General features: G+C 45.4%; 1 protein-coding gene across 1 annotated transcript in view; it reads right to left on the bottom strand.

The window, feature by feature from the left end:
- Window positions 1–1394: 1394 nt before the first annotated feature.
- The window catches only part of LOC122531551, a 39193-nt gene continuing 17221 nt past the window's right edge, over window positions 1395–23366 (bottom strand). The window contains exons 2-4 of the mRNA XM_043659570.1: window positions 13109–13954; window positions 12407–12652; window positions 1395–11125 (exon numbers count right to left, since the gene is read on the bottom strand). Of these exons, the coding sequence (XP_043515505.1) occupies window positions 11034–11125; window positions 12407–12652; window positions 13109–13954 (1184 nt within the window). The 3' untranslated portion in view covers window positions 1395–11033. The remainder of the gene's footprint in view (window positions 11126–12406; window positions 12653–13108; window positions 13955–23366) is intronic.

The raw sequence follows: 23366 nt of genomic DNA, 5'->3' as shown, positions 1-23366 counted from the left end.
CGTTCCTTTTTAAAATCAAGCCAACACACCAAGACGCGTTCTCGCTGAAATACAAAACTCTATGACCTGTTGGTGAAAAAGCCTCGACAGCTAACCTAAGCGAGCTTTCTCGCTCGGGTGTCGTGATTTTCGTTTTTTCCCTTTCCCCTCCCTCTCTTTGAAAAACGTCGTTACACTCGGGTTGATACAAAGAATAAGAAAGCAAACCTGACGGAACGTTTTTACAAGCGAAGAAGAAATTGCGTAAAAATAGTATCGCTCGAGCGGAACTACAACGATTGAATCGCAAACTTCAGACGATGTAGAGGGTGGCGGCGACCCCTTGTTTCATTCGTTCGTTCGTTCGTTCGTTCGTTCGTTCGTTCGTTCGTTTGCTCGTCCTGTGTCTCCTGAAAGGAAAGAAAAAGGGGGGAAAGAAAACAAAATGTGCGAGTTTATCAAACGAGCGCGATGAAACTCGCACGAGATGCGGCGAATAAAACCATCCATGTTCGAGCTTCGAGATTTTATTTTAATCTCCCCAATGTAGCAAGACACTGTAACAGTATTTATAATAATTAACACGCTCGCGCGTCGCCGCCGCGACAACAATGATTGCGGTTGTAATATTCGATTCTTCCCCGTCTTCTTTTTTTTTTTCTCTTTTTTTTTCCATTTTAATATTTCAGTCTGAGATTCGATTATTGCTATTTTCATCGTCCCCTCCCCCCCCCCGTGTTTTCATTCAATTCAACAAACATATTTCACCATATTTTTTTTTCTTCTGTTTTGCGATTTTTTTCTGTTTTTTTCTTCTTTATTTTATTCGTTAGGTTTTTTTTGTTTCTTCTTCCGTCACTTCTTCCACCTCCGTCCACCTCCACTTGTCTTCGTCCTGTCGATCACTCGTGCGTGCGCTGAACGAAATTCTGAGAGGGGTTTTCAATTTTCTTGCTCTGCGTTTCAGAAGAGACGGCAACGATTGTTTTCTCTTTTCTTTTTTCATATTTTTTTTTTTTTTCTTTAAATATATAGATTACCGTGAGAGTTTACGTGTTACATGTGTGGTATGTAATGTACTTCTTTCTTCTTTCTCTTCCTCGTGTTACCATGTGTATATAATACGTATATACATACATAGTTTGTTACAAGGCACAGGTAGCTTACACACTTATCATTCGCTGAGCATGTTCTTTCGTTCTCTCTTTCTCTCTCTCTCTCTCTCTCTCTCTCTCTCTCTCTCTCCCTCTCTTGCTGACAGTCGCTTTTCTTTTTCGCGTCTGTCCGTGGTTCACATTTCTCACAAACTCTCTGCACACGCATGCCTCGTTCACGCGGTATATTGCTTTTTCGTCATTCATCCAACAGAGACTACAGTAACTCTGTTTCCACCTTTTTTTTTTTTTACGCTTTCTATCTTCCTCCTTATCGATTATTTTATTTAACTTAATTACTTTTTTTTTCTGCGGAACGACGCTGGGGACGATCGGAGCACGATCCGCGTTCACAAGTGAATTTCACGAACAGATCTCGGATAGATACAGAAACAGCGATCGCGAATTTCGATTTCTCGCTTGTCCACATCCTGTTTTCTTTCGACGTCGATCACGCGGCTGGTTGTTCCGCAAATTATCACGCGAGCGGGCCGGGATCGCGTGACGATCTTTAACGATCGTGCTCGATTACATCGGGCCGTGCCGCTCCGTTGATTCGACGTGATTGCACAATTCGCAACGGACGCTGCGCTGCGAAAGTCGAAATCGAGGAGGGTGGTCGAAACTAGATTCCGATCGACTGCGGCCCCGATCCCGTCTATTCCACGCTCGACTCGTCAAATTGAATCGTTCGACGCGATTAAACCTCGCTGCGGCTAATGATCGATAGTTTATGGTCTTCGATGAATCGCGCTCGTTCCGCGCAAGCGAAACTGCGATAAGTACGAAATTTGCGACATTAGCCAATCGGATGAAAAATGCTCGCGAGGCGGTCAATCTTCTTAATTAACTCTGGTCGATCAAACGATCTCGAGCCGACGACGAATGCCGGTCAAAGTGCTGCGATAATGTCGACAGTTTCAGTGTCGACACGTTTCAACAAGGCACGCCAAGATCATTTCCGATTTCATAAAATCACGGAGTTTTTTTTTCACCGAAACTAGTCACATCAGCGCGGTTAACGATAAACAGACAGTCGAGCATGAATTTACGTAACTCTTTGTTTTGCGCTGGACGTGCCATACGTATGTACGTATGTTACGTCAAGTCGACAACGCGAACGGAAGTTTGCTGTTTCGGCGTGGGGGAAAATCGTAATAAACAAATAACAGAAACGCTGATTGTACAGGTGAACGTTCGCGAATTGCCGCTGTCGCTTTATCGATTCGGTTCGTCCGTTCTGCTGGCAGCTTTTATCCTCGATCATACCCGACACGTGTCACCCAGAGAATCGACATTTTATTAACCGTTCCAGCGACGTATATTTTTCTCGGAAGCTGTGTGTTACTTTTACGCGATATGTTGGAAAATCATTCGTTCGACCGCGGGCGCGAAACCATCGACGACGTTATGTCCTCGATCGCTTGGCCCCGCTAAATAAGGAGAAGCGTCTTTTTCATTGGCTGTTGACCGTGACCTGGTGCGAAGAAACGAACGGTTCATGAATCACATTCCGCTAGAGTGATCGCGCGACTCGCTCGTTCTTTCGTCTTTAAACTACGTCACGCGTATGATTTTTCATCCGATTGATCGAGAAGATCCACAAGGTTCAGCAATTTTGCAAATTTCTGGTTACTTGTGAAAAAGAAGAGAAAGGAAAGAAAGAAAAAAAAAAAAAATTTCAAACGAAACTTGGACCTTCGAACTTGAACGGAAATTTAAATGCAAATTCGAGATACAACGCACACATTTTGAAACGTCGGCGACGCACCTACCGTCCCCCGGGTCGTCGATCAAGCAAGGATCAATCCTCTAATTTAAAATCGAATCGGGATACATATTTTTCTTTTTCGTCTCGTCATTGCCCCGCGGTTCCATCGTCCGTTAAACGCGCAACGCGTCGCGCACCCGGCACTTCCCACGAGACCAAAAATTATGATATATGATCACACATATACGTACATATATATATATATGCATGTCTCATATATACATGCGTAGTCTGAGGTGTGCGCAAACGTAGCATAACAAGGGCCTTCGGCGTTGGTTGTGCTCGATCGCAGCTTCCTCGCACGAGGGCGAACACTTTCGACGAAGAACGATAGAAAGGAAATTTCTGCCGAATGTGACAGACTGGATTGCGCGCGAGGTGATACGCGTGTGGAGTTCAAAGGATTGATTGTGTACGCTGACGTTGTTGTAACACCGATAATCATTATTTATTGAAAATTAAAGTAACAAAGTATTGGAGATTCTCAGGCAGAGATGCTCTTGTCTGTATTATAAAATATTGCCTCCTTCGTCTAAGTATTCCTCTGTGTATCCTCGGACTTTACAGTTCACTCGGTCTTCGCTCTCCAATTCTCTTGCTCTCGATCTCTTTCTCTCCCACTCTGGTTCTCGCGTACAACGCACACGCACACGCACGCACGCACGCACATGCGCGCGCACACACACACACACATACACAGACACACAGCTGCTCTCATATTGCTCCATATGTACCCTCGCCGCGAAAAAGTATATTCTCGTCGTTGTTCGATGATCGGCCGCTGACGTTTCGTTTGAAGGAGGGAAACGACGGGCCGGCGATGATTCGATAAAAAGGTTCGATTGCTCGTCGAGGGATGATTGTCCCTTGATTGAAAACGTCCTCGGTTCGCTGGAGCGTACGCGGAGAGAAGCTTCGAGTAGGGTTGCACGCTCCATCCCCATATGGCACGCGATGCTTTTCTAATCTTTCAGCGACGGTTTCGAATCGGCCCGGATGCGTCACGCGGTATCATTAAGGTTCGCCTATTGCTCTAACAAACGATAAGAGGGGCTAGAACTCTGCCGAATTGAATGCCGAACCGTACAAAGAGACACGCTCGAGATTGCATGTCGAACAGTTCGTTAACTCGCCATTAATCAAAATCGCCGCGTGTCGAACGACTATCGCGAAAGATGATGGAAAACCGCGGGTAAGTCACGGTGCTTCGGTAAACTTTGGATGTTTTGGATTAACCGTCGCCTATCCAACTAGGTTTCTCGGTGGATTACGTGGGCGAAACCTGTTCGAAGTCTGTGCTAATTTCGCCCGCGAGTTTCAACCGCAGCAACCGTTTCGCGCTGCTGCAAATGTCTGCGAATATGGCCGACATTCCGCGCGAAAGACACGCCGCCACCAGGTCGGCGGCTTTATAGGACGAAGAAGATTCAAGAACGAGCGTATAATCCACCGTGTGGGAATAATAAACTGCGGTGGAGCACCGGTACCGACGCGAAAGTAATCCGATAATCCCATTAGACGGGTTTCCATAAAATCGTTAACCGCCATCCAGGCCGCGTAAACGTGTCCTGCCTCTGACTGTGACGTTGCCTTTCTCCCCCTAGATTCCACCCCCGACATCCCGTAGTGTTTTTGCCCGGCGTCGTTCCTTCTCCTCGACTAATTCAATCCAGTCAGTTCATTCATAGATTCCACCGAGAAACCTGGGCCGTCTTTTTTCTTCCTTTCTCACCGCGATTAAACTTTTCGTTCGCAGTGGGGACACGTTTGTCGACCAAGCGTCAAAGCGGTGGTCGACCCCGAAAATAAACGCGTAAGAATATTACACCCGGCCCCGGTTTTACTCTCTCGTTATCCGCGCTTTAAATTCGATTACGGTTTACAAACCGTTCCCCCCCTCGATCAGCGTTTCCTCCCCTCGTCGCATCGCCGAGTCAAATTAATTTTCCGACGCCCCGTTGAAAATTCCAATGGAGGAGCGCGTGCGATGATTCCGGGATAAGCCGAAAACACGGAGAAAACGCGTCAAGTTGAAATCAGGCCGAAGGTGAACACTGGCGCGCGTACCACCCCCGCCGTCTGTCCGCGTACGCCCGGGTTCACGGGGATGAGAGGGGAGCTGCAGTTTGTGCAAGCAATTTTCTGTTTCTCATTACCGACTGCATTAGCGGAATATTCGCGTGCGATATTAGGACCCAATGTAAATTAACTGGATTAAATGCGTCGGCCGATTGCATCAATCTCATTAAGCGGAGCGCATAATGTTTGACGAGAGGCTGGGTGGCGCGAACCTAGGCGGTCGGTCAGTAACGATGTTTGGGGATGCTCCGATAATTATCAAATCCCTCGACGTTGTTTGTGTCGGGCAAATCGAAAATAATAAAACGTCGGGACGTCGACGACGATGATCCGTGATGAGACCTCTCTCTCTTTCCGTCGTCCAACCTTCTGCAAACTTCTAACCGTTGTCCGCGGACATTTGCCTTTTACACTCGCGTTACAAATAACCGGCGTTATCGATTCGGCTGAACCTTCGTTTTCTTTTTTTTTTTTTTTTTTTTTTTCCTTTTCTCGCCGAGTCTCTACGGTTCCGTCCGAACTCGCGTAATACTGATTGGTCGTTGAATCGGTAATTTGCGGCCAGAAGTCGGAACTTGTAAAATTTCGATCGGTCGATGGTTCTGCGCCTCGAACCTACCATCGTCTCGATACTTCGTCGGGAAGTGATGTTTGACTTTCAGTATGATAACCGTAGCGCAAATATGGAACGGAAGTAGCCTGAACTCGAGCTGTCGAAAATTCGGATATGTAAACGGAGCAGTCGAGCGGATTCGATACCTTCGATCAATCCTCGAATGGTATCGTCGGATAATGGACGCCTGCAATCGTTTCTATCAGAATTACGTCAATTTGTAAATTTATGTTGGGTTATTAAAATTTCAGACGTTCGTATTTCACACCCACCCCGATAAAGAGTGGCAGTGAAATTAAATTGAAATGAAAATTCCAAAATAAAGTAACGAAAAAGCGTAAATTGATTGTGACTTCCAATGGTACCGGTTAAAGGTTAATAGACGTCGTTGCCGCGCCCCTGCTCACTCCTCTCTCTCTCGTTCTTTGACTCGTTCTTATCGATTCGAAACATCTTTCACGCACGCTCCAGACGGAATTGGGATTCGAGACTATATTCGCAAGAAGTGCACGCGCGACAGACGCGAGATGGTCGATCGAAAAACATGCTTGGGGAAAGGAAACTTGGTTGTCTTCGTTCGCGTTGTCTTTCGACCGCGGGGCACCTCTGATTGCTGTCACAATGAGCTTATTATCCCTATGAAGCTAGAGTAATCCTTAATCGCTATGTTCTGTTTTTTTTTTTTTTTTCACCTTATGGTTAATGCTAAATACGCTGCGTCTTCTTAGGTACAGTACGGCATCTAACGTGCTAATCGTTTAAAAGTCCTAACCACTAAGTATCCTACTCGTCCGGTGAGGAAACGAACAAAAAGTCGTGGAAAAATAAAGCGGTGAACGAAACGGGGGGAAAGGGGAGAAAGACGCCCTCGTGGCTCGTTAATCCGCGATTTTCTGTGCGCAACGACGGTAAGTAACTTGTCGGGAAGGTACTTCGCCGAGAAGCCTAACGAAAGTCGATCGATCTTTCTCTCTTCCGAGAACCCTGAAAAGGAGAGCGTCTTTCACTCGATTAAATGAACGCCTCTGAGAGAGGAGCCTTTGATCCACCGCATTTTTCCGCATGTCGCGCGAGCATTTTCTTCCACGCTCCGATATTTCCTTCCTTCGTCGACGAAAAAGCACGTCGGCAACGATGACGGTCCCCTCCCCCCTGCCCCCTCCCCCCACCTGCGTAGTTACGTGCTGCTTTGCTCGTTTCTAAAAGAATGTTTTTTTTTTTCTTTTTTCCTTTTCGTACCCTGAGCCTTTGAGACGCGGACCACACGACGTTCCAAAATATTCTTGTTTCATTTCGAGATTAGGGAGAGCAGATTCTCTCAATAACGCGCGAACGAATGAAAGGAATAAAAGACACGCACTTAGGATATTGGAATCTGCGTGGCAAGTGATGTATTTACGAAATGCGGAATTTTTCAGGGATCAGAGGCTCGCTCTCGTGCGCGACGTAGAAATGAACACGAAGGAAAAAAGTTTAACGGCGTAAAAACTACGTTTACCGCGATTGGAAAAGTGGTAAAATAGCGATTGGCTTCTCTTATGTTTCACTCTCTTTCTCCCTATTCACCTTCGTTCCTTTCATTTTTTTTTTTTTTATTTTGTTCGTTTTTATTTTCACTTTTTTTTCACTTTGTTCAGTATCCGTTTGTCTATTGTTGCGTATTCATCTATCGCGCCTCATTGCTCGTATTATCCCCCTTTCGTTTCCTCTCGTCACTCGGTTCGGGTTAATTATTACAAAGATGCTTGTACAATAATATAATATAGACTCTATATTAGTTACAATAATATCGTAGCGTTCTACCTCGCGATCGATCGGTCCGTATCCACTCGCGTCTCTCATTTTTCTCTACATTTTTTCTTTTTCTTTTTTTCCTTTTTTTTTTCCGTTCGCCGTCGCGAAAATCCGATTGGACAAACCAATATAATAGAACATCTCTGGCACAACGTCGCGATTTCCTCCGGCACAGCTTCATCCCCGTGAAACGCAACATCCCTCGTGTACACGGTCGAGCCGCTGCGCGACTTTATTGCTTATTGCTTACGTTAACATGCGCGCCGTCGGGTCCACGGAAAAATCCCCCCGTCTTCGGACATTTAAATAAACCTGACTGTTCCTCGAGATTCGTCCGGTATACCGGAAGCGATACCGTTTTGCGCGCGAACGCGGGCCAGCAGCTCGTCGGAATCGGTGAATCACGCGCGATATTCCGATCCTTCCGACATTTGTCACGGTGAATTTCATTTTGATTCGCACCGGCAACGTGACGCCGAGTTTCCAGTTCCTTAATAAAATATCCGAACGAGCTCTCCGTTTTCTTTCTTTTTTCTTCTTTTCCTTTTTTTCTTTTCCCATCGGTTTGATAATGGTCGAACAAGTGGCCAATCCGTCTCGCGTTATATTCCCAATACCATCAGTTTCCATCTTCCATCCGGTCCCGAATTCCGTCCGCCGATAAACTACCGCCTGAATAATTGCCACCGGTAGTCCTTTATCAGCAGGAAATTTTTCCACGAGACCCGTCAACGCTCGACAGAGAGAGAGAAAAAAAAAATAATAAAAGGAATAAAAAATAAAAACGACCAAGATCGTAACGAGAAAGAATCAGAGCCGCTTGGGAAGAGGGGCGAGTAATCCGGGACAAACGCGCGCGAGACAAGAGGGAGGGGACTGTACCCGCGACTGCGGGTCGGTATAACGGACCGGAAAATCCATCACAGTTACAATTTTACACTTTACACGTTCGGCCCGTTTCGATGTTCTCCCCCCCCCCCCTCCCCACTCCGCGGCGATCGTTCGTGAAATTTCCGCGAGAGAGAGACGCTTATTCCGCTCATTCGGAACCTCGTTCCGAAATGAATTTCCAGCCCTTCGATGATTTTATTTTCGTACATCACAACGGTGTCTCGTCCTCGCGCGCGCCGTGTAACCTGGTTCCGGCTCGGTAATGACAGAGGAAAAACTGTAACATCCGTAGAAATCGATTACTCGCCCGGAAACGTTGAAACGCAGCCAGTTCGGGGAACATTGATATTCCGCGAGCGGCGATGAAATAAATTTTAGCAGCGCTTTGAAATTGGCCATCATTGTTCATTGCCTCGACGCGATGGAAGTTAATTGAATCGTCGAAATAGAGATGTTCTCGAAATACCAGAAATATTTGTATTAAATTTATCATCGGGCGCGCGACATTTCTGTTTAGCCATGCAGAATACATTGCGACCGTCTATGACGTTCAAGTTATATGCGAATAGTTTCGGGTTTAATATGCGACCGATACGGCGAATTATCAGCGGGCGCGATTGTAAATTATTCTCGCGCGTGGATGATCCACGGTTTTATTTGTATGTTTTTTTTGTTTTTTTTTGTCTTTTTTTTTTTTGTCTTTTTTCTAGAAAAATAAAATTCCAGACCGTCCGCGAACCCTGATTCTTTCCTCGCGTGTCTCTCGCGTTCCTCTCCAGGTTTTCAAACTCTCTCGGCGTTACCAAAAATGATCCTACCGCACCGATAGATCGTATTGCGTTGAATTACTTCTCGTTAACACTTCGACACTTTCGCCGCGCACGTGTATCCAGTGTGTCGATCTCGTCTTGTTCTTCGCGATCGCTCTAACAGAACGAAACCCTTTACTCGGCGAATAATATTCCATGTGTTAATAAATCCGTAGCATCGATCGTTGTGTCCGGTTCTCGAAACATTGTGGACGAGCGACGCGTTTTTTCTTTCTTCTTTTTTTTCATTTTTTCCATTTTTTTTTCTTCTTTTTTTTTTTGTATCGTACAATAGAAAAATAACGCAGTTAACTCGGAAGCTTTGAAATATGTTTTTTTTCCCCTTCGGTCGGTTATTAATACAGCTAGCGGCTATTATAACTATTATATAATAGCTACGGCATACATTCGGCTATAACACGGCTAATAGCCCTTTGTAGCTATTACATAACAGCTACAGTGCAATCAACCTTTAATACGCTTACTAATATTTCGTGTGGTAATTGAATCCCGCCGCGGGCTCTCTCGATTGGCCGAAAATTTGTTGACGGGCGAAGAATCCTTCCGTTCCCTTCGAACGGAATATCCGTGCTATCCCGGTGAAATTAAACTCGGAAAACAGCAGGTTCGTTCTCTGCAATTTAGAATTTTCGAATTGTCCTCGAGACGTGATTACGGTACATTTACTACGGTTATAAAGTCGATAGCACTTCAACAACAACGATCCTCGATGTTTCGAGATACAGGCGCATTCCGCTTCCCTTTGTGCATTCGCTACTCTCTTCTACGAACGCTGGCCAAGTATAAAATACACAACATCCACTTACAGCACACTGCAGGATTGTGGAAAGAAAGGAGTAATCCGGTGTAAAAAATATTTGCCGAGTAAACCTGTTCCCCTCGCGCCTTATTAAAACTATTCTCTATGTAGTTTCTACCTTAAAACATAACGACCGGTTGCCGGTCGATCGTCTTACTAAAACGCGATGTCGCCCTTCTCTCGCTATCGACGTCGTTCCGGGCTGGCAATCGATCCCGTTCTCGCCGTTCGTCACCACCTCAAAGAATCCGATCGATCGTGCGCCGTGATCTCGCTCCGTGATATGGTCTAACCATAAAAACTTGTGTAATTACTTTGTTAGTTTTACCCGATTTTTAATTAGCTAGTGCCTATGAGCTACATCGGTAAAAAAACCTACTGGCCAGGGGAAATTCGCGTTCGATTTTCACGACCCCCTCCCCCTCTATCTTTCTCTCTGTCTCTCTTTTCTAGCGCCGCTCTAAAGGAACAAGCGGTTCCCTCTTTCTCCCTCGTGGAGAAAAAAAAAAAATTCCTTCGAGGAATAATACTCTTTCCTTCCTTCCTTTCTTCTTTCTTGCCTTCGTCGGATCCGTCTCCCACTCGAACGATGTTTTCACCCTCTTCCCCTATCTGCTTGATTTTCCTGCTGGTCCTGGAGGAGCACCTCTCATACGGAAGAAATCAGAGTTTTGCCTCTTGTCGCTTTATTAGGGGCGACTTTATTTATTTTTCGTTCCCCGTCGCATCGGATTAAGGACTATCCTTTTTTAGAACGAAGCCCCGATGTCTTCGCCGTTTCGTTCCGTTCGCAAAATTCCGGGTGGTCGCGCGAGCACGAATTTCTCCCGACGGATCAGAGAGGTTGTTGGCAAGAGCTACGGACACGAGCGTTCGAAGCCAAAGTATCGATTGTGCCTTTTCTTTCCCTCGGTTCCTCGGTTTCCCATTGGCTCGGACGCTCGACCGATCCTGTCCGGTATTTCACGCCAAAGGCGGTTATATATATATATATATATATATTTTTTTTTTGTTTTATACACATGTACCACCTCGTCTTGTCACCTACACTCGGTGTCCAGTAACGCCGATTACAAACGGTTGAGTTTTAACAGTCGCGAGATCGTCGTCCGTTCGATTAGAATCACCTGTATATCGCGACGACCGCCGTCAGGCTGATGATCATCAGGTACGTCGATCGTGTAACAAAGCCCCTGTTCTCTTCCATGCATTGACCTGCAAGCAGAAAACCAGCACGTTCGTTCTTATCAAGATCAAGATTCAAAGTAAGGGTGCAAAAGCGGAGCGCGTCGTTTAATTCGACTCGTTTGTCAACGAGCTGTCACAGTACATTTGTCAGGTGAAGTCGTCTACGTGTCGCGGCAAATTATGCGTGGCTGACGCGCACCATCTGGCTATCAGAATTTAACCGGCGACGCGCCTCCGATGACAATTGCCGACGCGACGATTTTGATTGGACACTGCAGTCTGTCGCGCTGTCAAACCGCATTTCCCCCGCGCCGCGCGTAAGAAACGCATCTCGCTGTCGCGTCGCGCCGCGTCGCTTTTTCCCTCCGTCTCAGACAGCCGAGGACGCTGTCGTCGAGTCTAGCGTCGACGAAGACGCAACCTTGATACGTACTTCCGCGAAGGAACGAACGAAGGTCTCATTAAGTGTTCGGGAAAGCGAATTGGCGACTCTTTCTATAAGCCTGGCTTATAGAAGCGACGAAACGGACAACGAGACTGAAGGATCCTCCGTCGAGTGACAAGATAACGGTTGAAGTTCCCGGGGCACTTCAATTTGAACCACGGAGATGAGCGCTATACAGTCGGATAACATCAAACAAATCAAAGAACGTCTCCAAGTGTGACGTACGTACATACACTGGCCAAATTGAACGATTCACGTGGACGAATTTGTCAAGCGATATTTTCGTGGAAACTGTTTTTTTTTTATGTTACGTTAACTATCTCGTGCATTTATAGTCTCGACGAGTGGCACGAATATGTGACAGAGAATCAGAGATACAAAATTAATTGACACTCGTAACAACTAATATTTTGGTGCAGTAACCAAGTTTGTCGAAATTTAACGATTCGAAGTCGTTCTCTTTCGATTTACAAACTCCAGCCACTGTGCCACTTTAGCTTCGTACTCGTTCAATAGGAACTCTTAATTTTTAAAAAACAAATCAGACGGTAAAAAAAAAAAAAAAAACCAGAAGAGTTTCAAAACCATATCTCGCGAGATCAAGGATCAAGAAATTTTGGAGGAAAAAGAAAAATTGAATAGAAAAGGACGAGTGTCGCGAAAGCGGTCTAATTCCTTTGACGACGCTCTCCCGTTCCTAAATCCCGAGGCAAAGTACTCGAACGAAGGAAGGAAGACGGCTGATAATGCGACGGAACAAAACTGTTAGGTTCGTTGCAGCGAAGACACGGCGTCCTCGGCACGGCGGAGCGAAGACCTTGAGGATCCTCGAGAGTGAAGAGGCTCGAAGGGAAGGTACTCACCGGTACTGGTAGCATTGAAGGCCAACATCGGCGGAGGCGGCGGGATCCCCCTCTGGCAGGCCACCTCGCTGGCAGTCAAACTGACAACTCCGCCGCTTTCTTTGTACATGAAGCACAATCTTCGACTGTTCCTGTACGGTTGGGGCCTGTTGTTCTCGCTGGACCAGCTCGTGCCAGGCGCCAGTTGGGTGGCGATCACAAACTGGGTGCCCTCCGCGTCGAACCACCTACCGTGACAGGAGTAAGCTGCGAAAGAGAAAGCAAACGTTTTTCTTCATCCCTTCAGCCCGAACGCTGAGACGAACTTTCAGAATAGGTATATTAGTTTAGGCCGACAGGTATCTCGGCTCGCTCGTTAATCCTCGAATTCTGCCATTATCCTTTAAATAAACTACGACAGATTTCGTAGTTTCAACGTCGACTCTGCTACCAGTGACTACTTTGACTGATCTGTGTCGCAAGCTTTGTTATTTTACACAATTTTAACTGATATTGTCAGGTTTTATTTAGGTAGTTTTATATAGGTAATCTATGATCAAAAGATACTACTCGAGGTTTTAGTCAATTCGTATCAAAATGTCAGTAGTCTGAATATCGCATTGAACGAAAGAGACGAGTTCTCCAATGAAATTTCGACGAGTGACATGAAGTTGGTGAAACGAATTCTGAAACTAGGAACGATGAAATTTCTATCAGACTCACCGATCGCGTTGTCTTCGACGCAGTCCGTCTGAAATTCCATTCTGTCGGCGGTGGAACAGCCGATGGTTATTGTGGTGACTTCGGAGCTGCATCTAGAGACATCTTCCTCCCTCTTCTCTCTCCTCTCGAACGAATCTCTGCCAGAATCCAGCTCTCCGACGTTCCTCCTCGTTCTCGTCATTTCTCTGCCCGACCTCTTCTTTGGCAGATCGGCGGTGTCCGGATAGTCGCCGAAATAATCTTCCTGTACCTCGAGCATGCTCGAGCCATCCGGATCGTCGAAATCGGTCGCCCAGAATTGCCTGATCCGCGTGAAATCGTCCGCGTCCATCCGGAAGTCCTCCGTCTTCGGGTTTCTTTTCGATCTGTCGCTCGTTCGCCGCTGGACGCCCGCCGAACGTTTGGCGAGCTCGTGCGAAGCTCGTCTGAGCTTCGACCTCGACGCACTCTCGGCCGATCGTTGGTCTTCCGATCCTCTTCTGATCTTCGATCTGGCGCGATCGCGCAGCAGGTCCCCGATGTCCAAAGTTTGCTTGGCGGGCACCTCCTCGACGCTGTGATCGCGATGATTTCTGTTACTGCGGTTCGATCTGGCACGCCTGCCCATTCGTTCGTGGACGAGGTACTCGTTGTTCGCCCGGCGTTTCTCCACGTCGAAGTCGAGCTTCCGGCCGCGTCGATCTTCCTGGGTTCGTTCCTGGGCGTGTCGAACTTTTTCTCTGTCACGCTTCACGCCCTCCTGGTGCTGGTTCCTCCGGCTTTCACGGATGTTCCGCTGATTCCGGTTCACCCCCGTCACCGTAAATTTGCCCAAGTAAGGGCACGTACGTGGCTCCGGCGAGCTCGCTGAAATTTCCAGAAAATCGTTCGCTGAGAAACGAGGAAATTCTTCCCCGAAGAATCCGCACGGCTTTTCCCATTAGAATACCGTTTATTTTCGCCCGTCCCCGCCACGTCTTTCCCGAGCACGTTTTCCAGATCGATCTTACCGACGCTCAGACGAGACGGTTTAAATCTTCAAAAATATCGGAGAAGGAGAGAATTGAAAATTGCGTTGTGTCGATTGTGCAACTGTGTTTTTATAATTTTCAACGGGGGGAAGGGGACAGGAGCATATACTCCGTCGAGATGCCAGCCGCGTTCTGAATCGATTAGGACCTCCTCCCGACGCGACCGATAAAACCGACACCTCGATAAACCACCTGTCTATAAACTTTCGTCGAAAGATCCTTTAAGCAGAGAGACACCGGCGAAGTTGCTGAGAAACATCGCGGCCCGAGATCTCCCGACTGAATTACAAATTACCTGTTTCACGTATACCGAAAGGCAATCAACGAGGAACTTTCAATGCCGGTCTATCGATCTTCCTTAAAGACGCTTTCTCGTCGAAAGATCGATTGTTTGGTTGTTAGGAGGATCGACCAAACTATTATCGTTCGGCCTAGCCGGAGCCTAATCAAAACGCTCCTCGATCCGAGTCAAGGTTCGAGGCATTCGTCTTGGAACATCGAACGAACGCCGGCGAGAAAGATGCAAAGAGGAGATCGTCGGGTAGAGATAAGGGGATAAGGTCACGCGGAGTAGCAGAGATCGCAAAGTGAACAGAAGAAGCGCATTGCGGCCTTAATGGAAGCTCGTTAGACAGCGGGAGGGAAGAAGAAAGGAATCGCGAAGATTCCGGCCTAGGAGACGAAGAACTAAGATGAACGAATATAACAAGAGAGCGTGGGATCAGCAATAGGCAGGCACAATGTGAACTCTAACGAGACAAATCTGACGTTGCACCCCTGGGCTAGTCGTCGTCCTCCTCCTTCTCTACTTAGCAACAACCCCTTTCACCGCGCGCGGCGTTTTCACCATCTTGCCGAAGGATTCCCGACAGAATCCCTGTCTTTTCTGTCTTCGTTCGTTCGTTGTTGTTTCGGCATCGCCGCCACTCTCTTTGGGGTATTATTTTCCGGCTTAATGAGGCGGCTCGAGGTGGGCAAGAATCCAAAATGCTAAACAAACATCACGGACTCGACGTGATGGAATATTTGCCGAAGTTTCGGTCGCGCGCGCCCGACAGCTGTTTGCCGAGGACTATCGATTTTTTTGCCTTTCAAATTTCACCTCGACCTCTCGAGAAAACTTTGACCCGCTTGCGCCGCCTCTGTTTGCCGATGTAAAGGATTTTCCTCCGGCGGCTGCTCCCTATCGCCGATAGATTTCATTGTTTTCCTGGCGTTCTAGTAGCTTTTGTCGCTTTAGCCGAATACCGAACTCTTATTCTTACGTTCGGTTTCTTTTACCGATTTTCCTCCTTTTCTTCTTTTGTTTCTTTTTTTTTTTTTTTTTTAAGTTTTATATTATATAATTCAATCTGACTTTGCTGGTATGTGAAACGCTTACGTATGGAAGATTTTTATGGATTAATTATGTACGTTTCATGAATTTTTTTTGTAGTTTTATTGACACTGTAATGAGAGACAATTATCGTGATTATATCGGCTACATATAAAATTGCACGAACAGCAGTTTCAATCCTTGGCCATCACGGCCGACGTAAGATAACAAAACAATGCCTTAAACTCAATATACACGAAAGTCAAGTATAAGTTAATAATGTAATTAAGTACTTTCATGTTTCCTGCGTACAGTCAATATTTTATAGCTTCTATGTTTTACAATTTCTATTTTCGAGTTTGTTTCAAACTTTACCGATACATAATCGTAATAGTCGGATTCAATTACAGTGCTAATGAAATTTGGAAAATGTTTCGTACAACAAGTACTATAACATATTCGTAAAAGTTTTCTACAAGTCTTTCGAAACACTTTCGTGAATCGATGCACGCAGATATAACGATCAAATTATAACAGATCGAAAGCGGAGAAGAACGGAAAACATTCTTTCATCCTGAGGTTTTATTCTCTTTCGTCGCGACCGAGAAATCGCTTTCGACGCTCGTTTGGAGGAAAAAACCAAGTAACAAAAATCTCGTTATTTTTCTGGTTAATTAGACATGTATTACACCGGGTCAAAGGCGATTCCGGCAAAGGAGACTTGATTTTTCCGACTCGTTAGGCGATTCCCGATACGAAAGTCCTGGCCAAAGGGATGGACCAGGGGTGAGATCCCGGCGTGGCCACCCTCCGAGTACTCCTCCACCCTTCTTTCTTCCCCTCCGTTTTCCCTTTTCACGTTTCGATCGGCAGAACAAATCGTGAACTTCGACGATCGTTAATTACGTTCGCCGAACGAAACTTTTGACAATGTATTGCGGGATTGTTGGCCGGGCCACGAATTTCAATGGCAAAGTAGCAAAGTTCCATGAGCGGTTGCGCCCCTGTAACTTTCCACTTTTCGTTCAATTTCAGCCCGCTTTGTTACCGTCCGTGTCGTAAAATTCCGTACTTAATATAATCGAAATTTATCAAGGATTCGATGGACAATAGAAAATGAATAATACCCGCTGGATTTCCGCGTAATTCGACGAGGTTTCAATCTCCTATTTCGGCCGTATCCCAGAGACATTTTGCATTTGACCTCCTTCGTCGCTGTCTCTTGGACCCGTGCAATTGTGCGTCATGTAATTAGTGATGCAATTAGAAACTGGATGATTCTACGATTCTATGATTCTAAAAATTAAATAAAAAAAAAGAAAATTGGAATGGAAGTTTTTGCATTGAACATCTCGTTTTCAACAAAAACAGGCTTTGAATGTACTCGGTTGAAAAATTGACTTGGTACACGTGTACGAAAAATTATATAGTCTATGCTTGTCATTCATTCAGTCGAATATACTTGACGAACACTCGAACTTGATTTTATTACTTACTCCTCAAGTTATTCCAAGTCTCGAGTGAAAAAGTATTACTGTCTCCCTATTTAATGAACGAGTAACATAATACCCTACGTATGTGTGTATATATATATATATATATATATATATATATATATATATATATATATATATATCAAAAAATGCGAATTATCAGAAGGAAACATCAGCTAGCCGCCTCGTTACGCGTTGACGAATTTTTGACAACTTCTTGCAAGCGTTCCTTCAAGCATTCGGCAAAAGTTTGCCGGACAATTAAATTTAATTGACGGTTAGTGGTCGACCGGCGCGAATCGCGTGTCGATGTCGCTCTACTCTCGACGAAAAGGGGAAACGGAAATGGACGCGTTATCATGGCCGCGCGGATCGAGGACGGCTCCTCGACACGGCACTTTCAACTTTTTAATTAATCAATCGACCGACGCCCGCGAACGACTTTCTTTGTCGGTCGAGCGGCCGAAACGAAATGGCCGACCGCGGATCTGATCGATCACGAAAATTCCCCCGCGCTCGACCTCTCCCCGTGCCAGCTTGCGCGCCGTACACCACATACGCAATCTCGTTGCTCTTTTCTGTTCAAACCGTCGAAAATTTAATTACATGATATTGGCTTTCCACGAGGATACTTTCTGTGACAATGTCCAAAGCGTGGAAAAACGCGGAATGAAATTTCGCCGACCGCTGTCCAGCCGCAATTTGTGTCGGCGAGACAATAACCGCAACCGGAGCTTTCAAAAAGTCGCAACATTGACGATGTATGTATATATATATATTTATAATATATAGGGACAAACAGTCTGTAGACTCTTGTAAAAATTGTTTATCCTAACTTTTATCAATAGTAAAATTGTCACCTTTAACCCGTTTGCATCACAACTTAGATTGCATGACTTAAACTGCGATTTGAATATTTCCCACTCTCTGTTAATACTAACATAATCTAATCATAATTTATGCTATGGGAGTATTCCTTTTTTCAACAGAATCTTTAGTAAATAGAATCGTTTAATGGTTATTACATGATCACTGTACATAATATAATCATTAAAATACCTGAAACTATTAAAAGTGTTATTAAAGTGATTTTACTATCTAATTAAAAATAATAACTAATAAATTGTTCCATTGATAGTTTTTGCATTGAAGGATATTTGCATGGCACAAGTAGTTTTTTTTAACGAGAAGTTATTTATATTGCTAGCCTTTCGTACGTTCACGAATATAAGATTCTCAATCGCTGCTCGCGAATTATTCCACGTTTTATAATTTACTCGTGATGTAAATGAGTTAGAGAATGGTCAATATTAGGACTCGCACATTTATTACAGGGACATTTCTATGAATATTTTCGCCTGTGATTTTTTTCGTCTTCTCTTTCTGCCTGGAATCTTTTTAATTATTTAATAATTAATCGCCTTCTTCATTCTCTTCATACACTATATTCACCATATATATCGATAATCTCTGATCTAATCTCCAAAATTTCATCCAGAAATTTGACGTTAATTGCGACACTTTATCAGCTGTTCGTCGATGAATGTATCGTTCGACGATGGATGTGTCGTCAATATAAGGTATAAAAAAGAAACATATTAACGAACTTCATCTCGTATATTTATACGTATCTTTTTCCAAAATTACCTCGCGGCGGGCGTCGACGTGGTCATCGCGAAGGAAACAACAATACGTTGTGCAATACTTGCAGCGGCAGTCCGAAAATAAATCGCGTTAAAGAGCAAACACATTATTTACCGCAACGCCGGAAAGGAACGATAAATATCCAGGTTTCTCCGCTTCGAAAGCCCCCGGGGGAATAAATCAGCCGTGCCGTAGGTACATTTAACAATCGTCAGCTTGCGCAACCGTATAGCTGTTCCGGAAAGAAATCTGCAGGGATGGCGGGGTGGTGGTTACCGGGGATGGCGAGAAAGGTCCGCGAGAGCGAAAAAGGACACGATAGAATGGCACGCCAATTATCTTTGGCGCGAGTCGGGTCCGACGCTTTCTTTGTTTCGTTCGGTCCGGAAATGACGCCTCGATTCTCGCCAGAGCGATAAATTTCCAGCGGAAATAACTTTTGGCAGTAAAAGAGGGCGTGGGCTGGCGCTGCCCTCTTCGAAACAGCCACGACGCTCTCTGTTCTCTCGCGAGGGAAACAAGAACCAGCGCTTTTCTAAGGATATTTTTCCCGTACGGCAGAAGTCAAGCGAACTTCTCGTTCAGTTCTAGAACGTCGTTAACTCCCTTGTCATTTCCTTCGCGAAGCGTAACGCGCACGGTTTATCCGTGTTAACTTTGGAAACACGTTTTAGCACCGACCATTTCCAGTGATCTATTACCAGCGATCGTAGCCGAACAACATACCCGATTCCCGAACGTATTTGTTTCTGCGGGAATATATTGTTCCATTTGCTGTTTGATTTGCAATATCGTTTAAACATTTACGGAACGGAAAACGAAATATCGCACTCTTCTAATTGTTTGCTTGTCTGCTTTCATTATAAAACTTGTTTATCTTATTGTTCGACGAAAATTGTTCCATTTCTGCGTGTACAATCTCGACAAAGAAAAATATTCTTTTAATAAGATATGTGTGTGTGTGTGTGTGTGTGTACGATTGCTGACATAGACTCGCTGATTGACAAAACAAGAGGATCGCTCGTAAAATAAAATGGCAACGGATCGAAAATACATTTGCGAAAATTCAAAAAGGAAAAAAAAAAAAAAAAGAAAACACTTTGTATGGAATAAAAGCAACGTGCAAAAATATTAATGGAACATAGGCGAGGATGTTTTATCACCGTTGATTGTGCACGTGCGTTTATTATATATATATATTTATGCTCGCCGTGCGAAACTTTTTTTCCTACGCTCCATGTAAATTCTCTTCTCCGGTTCCTCGCTCGTTGCCTTTCGCCAACCCTGTTGCTGCACGAACTTCCTGTTTCCCCTGGTCACGAAGACGCAACGTTTGGAAACGGGCTCGCTCGTCGGCGGGATTGGATTTTAATTCGCATTAACTTCCCACCGTGGACTCCGGATTGATTTTCTCCTCTTTGATTTCGTTTGAACGAGTACGACCAATATTTTCGCTTACTCCCCTGCTCTTCCGCGTCAAACTTCTTTACTCTCTCTCTCTCTCTTTTTCTCGTTCTCGTTTTCGCTCTCACCCGTCTGTTTCTTTTGCTTCTTCCTTCTTTCTGCCCCCCGTCCCTTTTTTCACCCGCTTCTTTTTCCTGCCCCCGCTTTCTTTCTTTTCTTCTTGCTTTCGTTTCTTTCGCAAGGAAGACCGAAGGTACGCCCGGTAATTTCTCTTACCCGCTCCCCCCCCCCCTCCGATAAAAGAAAAGCTTTGTCATCCGCTCTTATTTTCCGAGTTAATGGATTGTTGCGCGACACGATAATGGAAAATATTTGGTCGTGCAACGAGAACGCTGTATAATATTATAATTTTTTAACGAACATCGATCTTCCTGCGTCTCTTCTCTTCGCGAGCTTCTCCCTCGTGATTGCGAGCGATCAACGCGGCGTACGTGCACGTATACGGAATGTGAATGAATAAGTTTCAAGTTTCACCATGTTACAAGGATTTGCTCTGCTAATCCTTTGTAAATTTACATTGTTAGTTTTTGTACAATTTATTCTTCGAGAAGTTAGATATCTGCTATCCGAGACTGTAGAGTTTTCATTGTCCGAGAGTTACATTATGTAATTCGAGAGTATCCTTATATCCACATTTTCATTTCGTGCATTTATTGCTTCGTTATTACAAAAATCCCAAACGATTTGTTTGTAACAATTTTTAGTTGCCAAATTGAGCAGATAGCCGCAATCAATTAAAAGCCTTTTTTTTTTCTCCACTGCAGTTGAATATTTCCACGCGTGTACATACATCTGCTCGTTGGAATAATGATTGCCATTCGTCCATCTCTCCCAAGTCTCTATATATTCGTTATCTCCGATGTTTTCTTCGTTTGAAGCGGCGCGCCGCGACAAAAAAAAAAGCGCGCAGACCGAGGCGGCGACGGAACTCGCGAGCCGGGAAAACAATCGCGTTCCGCTGGCACGTTCCGTAAATCAAAGGGTACTGGGGAAACCGGCAAGCGCGGCAATTTTCTGCTAGCCGGACTCGGCGATGCATTATAGAGAATAAAATACACATATCTCCGGCGGTAAACACGCATGACAAGCGATGTAATTAAAGCTGAGTGCAGCGCTAAACGACACCGAGCTTGGACGAGCTTGATTATTATTGTCCGGCCAACATTTCGACCCGATTCTGTCAAATATAGCCGCCTACGTAATTTTGTATCGCGAATATTAAACCATTAGGTGTAATGACCGATGCGGACCGTGACGCCGCGAAATTCATCGGACCAATCGTCGCCCGATCAATATCCGGCACACGGCCTGGATCCGCCGCGTGCAAAACCGATCCGTGCCGGCTTTCAAACTTTCAAATGGATTTTCCGGGAATAATGAATTTTATTATCGGGTCGGTATAATCTGCCTCTGGTTTTCCTCTGTCTCTCTGCGACTCTGGCCAACGTAAATTTATTTAATTAGCAGTTAAAAGTCCGCCCGTAAATTATCGTCGATTTACGCTTTCGGTTATTTTCTCATTAGCCGAATACCAATCTCGCCAAATGTCTCTCGTTGTCGAAAATTTCGTCGCCTCGGTCGCCAAGCTCTCCTTTTCAATTCGTCTCGAATCGAGATTCACGAATATTTCAACTCGTGCTCGCAAGATTCTATAGCCACGATGTGTGTGTGTGTGTGCGTGTGTTTGAAATTGCTGGAAAAAGCTCGGTAAAAGGGTGAAGCAAGTTCGCATCACTAACCTCGATAGACTGTGTCGAGCGACGACAAGACGTGGCAGAAAATTAAAGGAGCCGAGGGGGTAGGGGAATAACACGACGAGCTGCGGTCGTCGTTCCAAACGGAACTCCGTTGCACTCCGGTACACGGGGGAACTGAAAACGCCGACAGAGAAACCAACGGCGACGGAGGCGTAGGAAAGAGCGGGACAGACGGAGGAAAACAGCGAGGAGCGAGGGATAGCTTTGAACGGCGGCAAGGGGAGAGACACGCTGAAGGAGCAAGGATCCGAAGAAGAGGCTGAAGCCGCAGAGTCAGGTGACCCGTGTCAAGTTCAAAGACGCGAATCCTAACCCTAGCAACGTTTACTCCGAGCTCTCCTGAAAGGAGGCCTTTAAGAGCCACGATGTTATAAGGTGGCTCGTGATCGATCCACCGTGAAAACGCAGCCACCCCCTTTGACGCAGAAATTATTTCTTCGCGACTTTAATCCTTCGTTTACCTTTCCTTTTCTTCTGCCTCCGGTGCCCCGTCGTCTGCAATCTCGCCCGGTGTCAAGAGCCAGGGAAACACAGCGCGTCTCATAGGCGAGCTAACTGGCGAATGTTTGAGTTACATCGCGTTGAGCAAATGGATCGTACAGATGGATGCCCGACCGGCAACTTTCATTCATTCTCGCGCACAAAATACAACCACTTTCAAATTAGATTATTCGCTTCTATCGAGTTCATTAAATTTTCTAGCCAGAATCATCCCCTGGTCGATTATACACAGATAGATGTACCGTGGGTTTATTTGTCAAGAGAATTAATTACGCGGTTTGAGACTTTTGAGCGAGACTGTTGTAACCAAAACTTTTGAGAAGAAATCGAGTTTACGAGTAATCGCAGAGCTGAAAGAAATTCCACGTTGAACTCTTGTATTGGCCGGTTATTCGAAAGTGGACACCTGGACAGCGAGCTTCGCGCAACCGAGCAACACTCGCTTCCGAGCGAGAAGTGTTTCCGAGATTGCACGGTTCCTTCCGCGAGATCTGAATATCCGCGTACACGCGAAAGGTATTCTGACGGTTGGTTTTACATACGTCGGGAACACTTTGCGCCGCGGAGAATGGTTCTTGCGTCGATCTCAACGTCCGTGACTCGACGGGGACATTGCGCGCGTGCTTCGGGGCATTTCTAAGCGAAGACCGAAACAGATTTCTCCGGCCGATTGCAACGTCGCTGTTGGCACGGCTCTCTCGCCAACAGCCGATGTCGAGCATCGATTTGAAATTAATTTCAATTACACTCCGCATAACCCGGCCATGATCGTCCGCGTCTCGATGTACAGCCACGCAAATTGAGATTTATTCGCCGGTTTCGGCAACCGACCAGACACGTTTTCCAAACCTTTGAACCTTTGGCACTACATCCACTGTCACTCGTACGTATTCTTTTCTGTCTTCTTCTTTTTAATGTAAATTACGATTTCTCAACAGACACGTTTACATTTTTAACGTCGACATATTCTCGCCGGTTTTTAAACATCGACGCTATTATTTTCTAATTGTACTGTACTATTTATTTTCAACGCTTTACACTTTGTTTCAAAGTGCTCTAAGAATTGCGCCGTAC

This window comes from Frieseomelitta varia, unplaced genomic scaffold (genome assembly GCF_011392965.1).
Source record: "Frieseomelitta varia isolate USP_RPSP 00005682 unplaced genomic scaffold, Fvar_1.2 scaffold_405, whole genome shotgun sequence".
Classification (NCBI taxonomy): domain Eukaryota; kingdom Metazoa; phylum Arthropoda; class Insecta; order Hymenoptera; family Apidae; genus Frieseomelitta; species Frieseomelitta varia.
The sequence above is the reverse complement of the archived record's forward strand: the minus strand, read 5'-3'. Positions and strand labels throughout refer to the sequence as shown.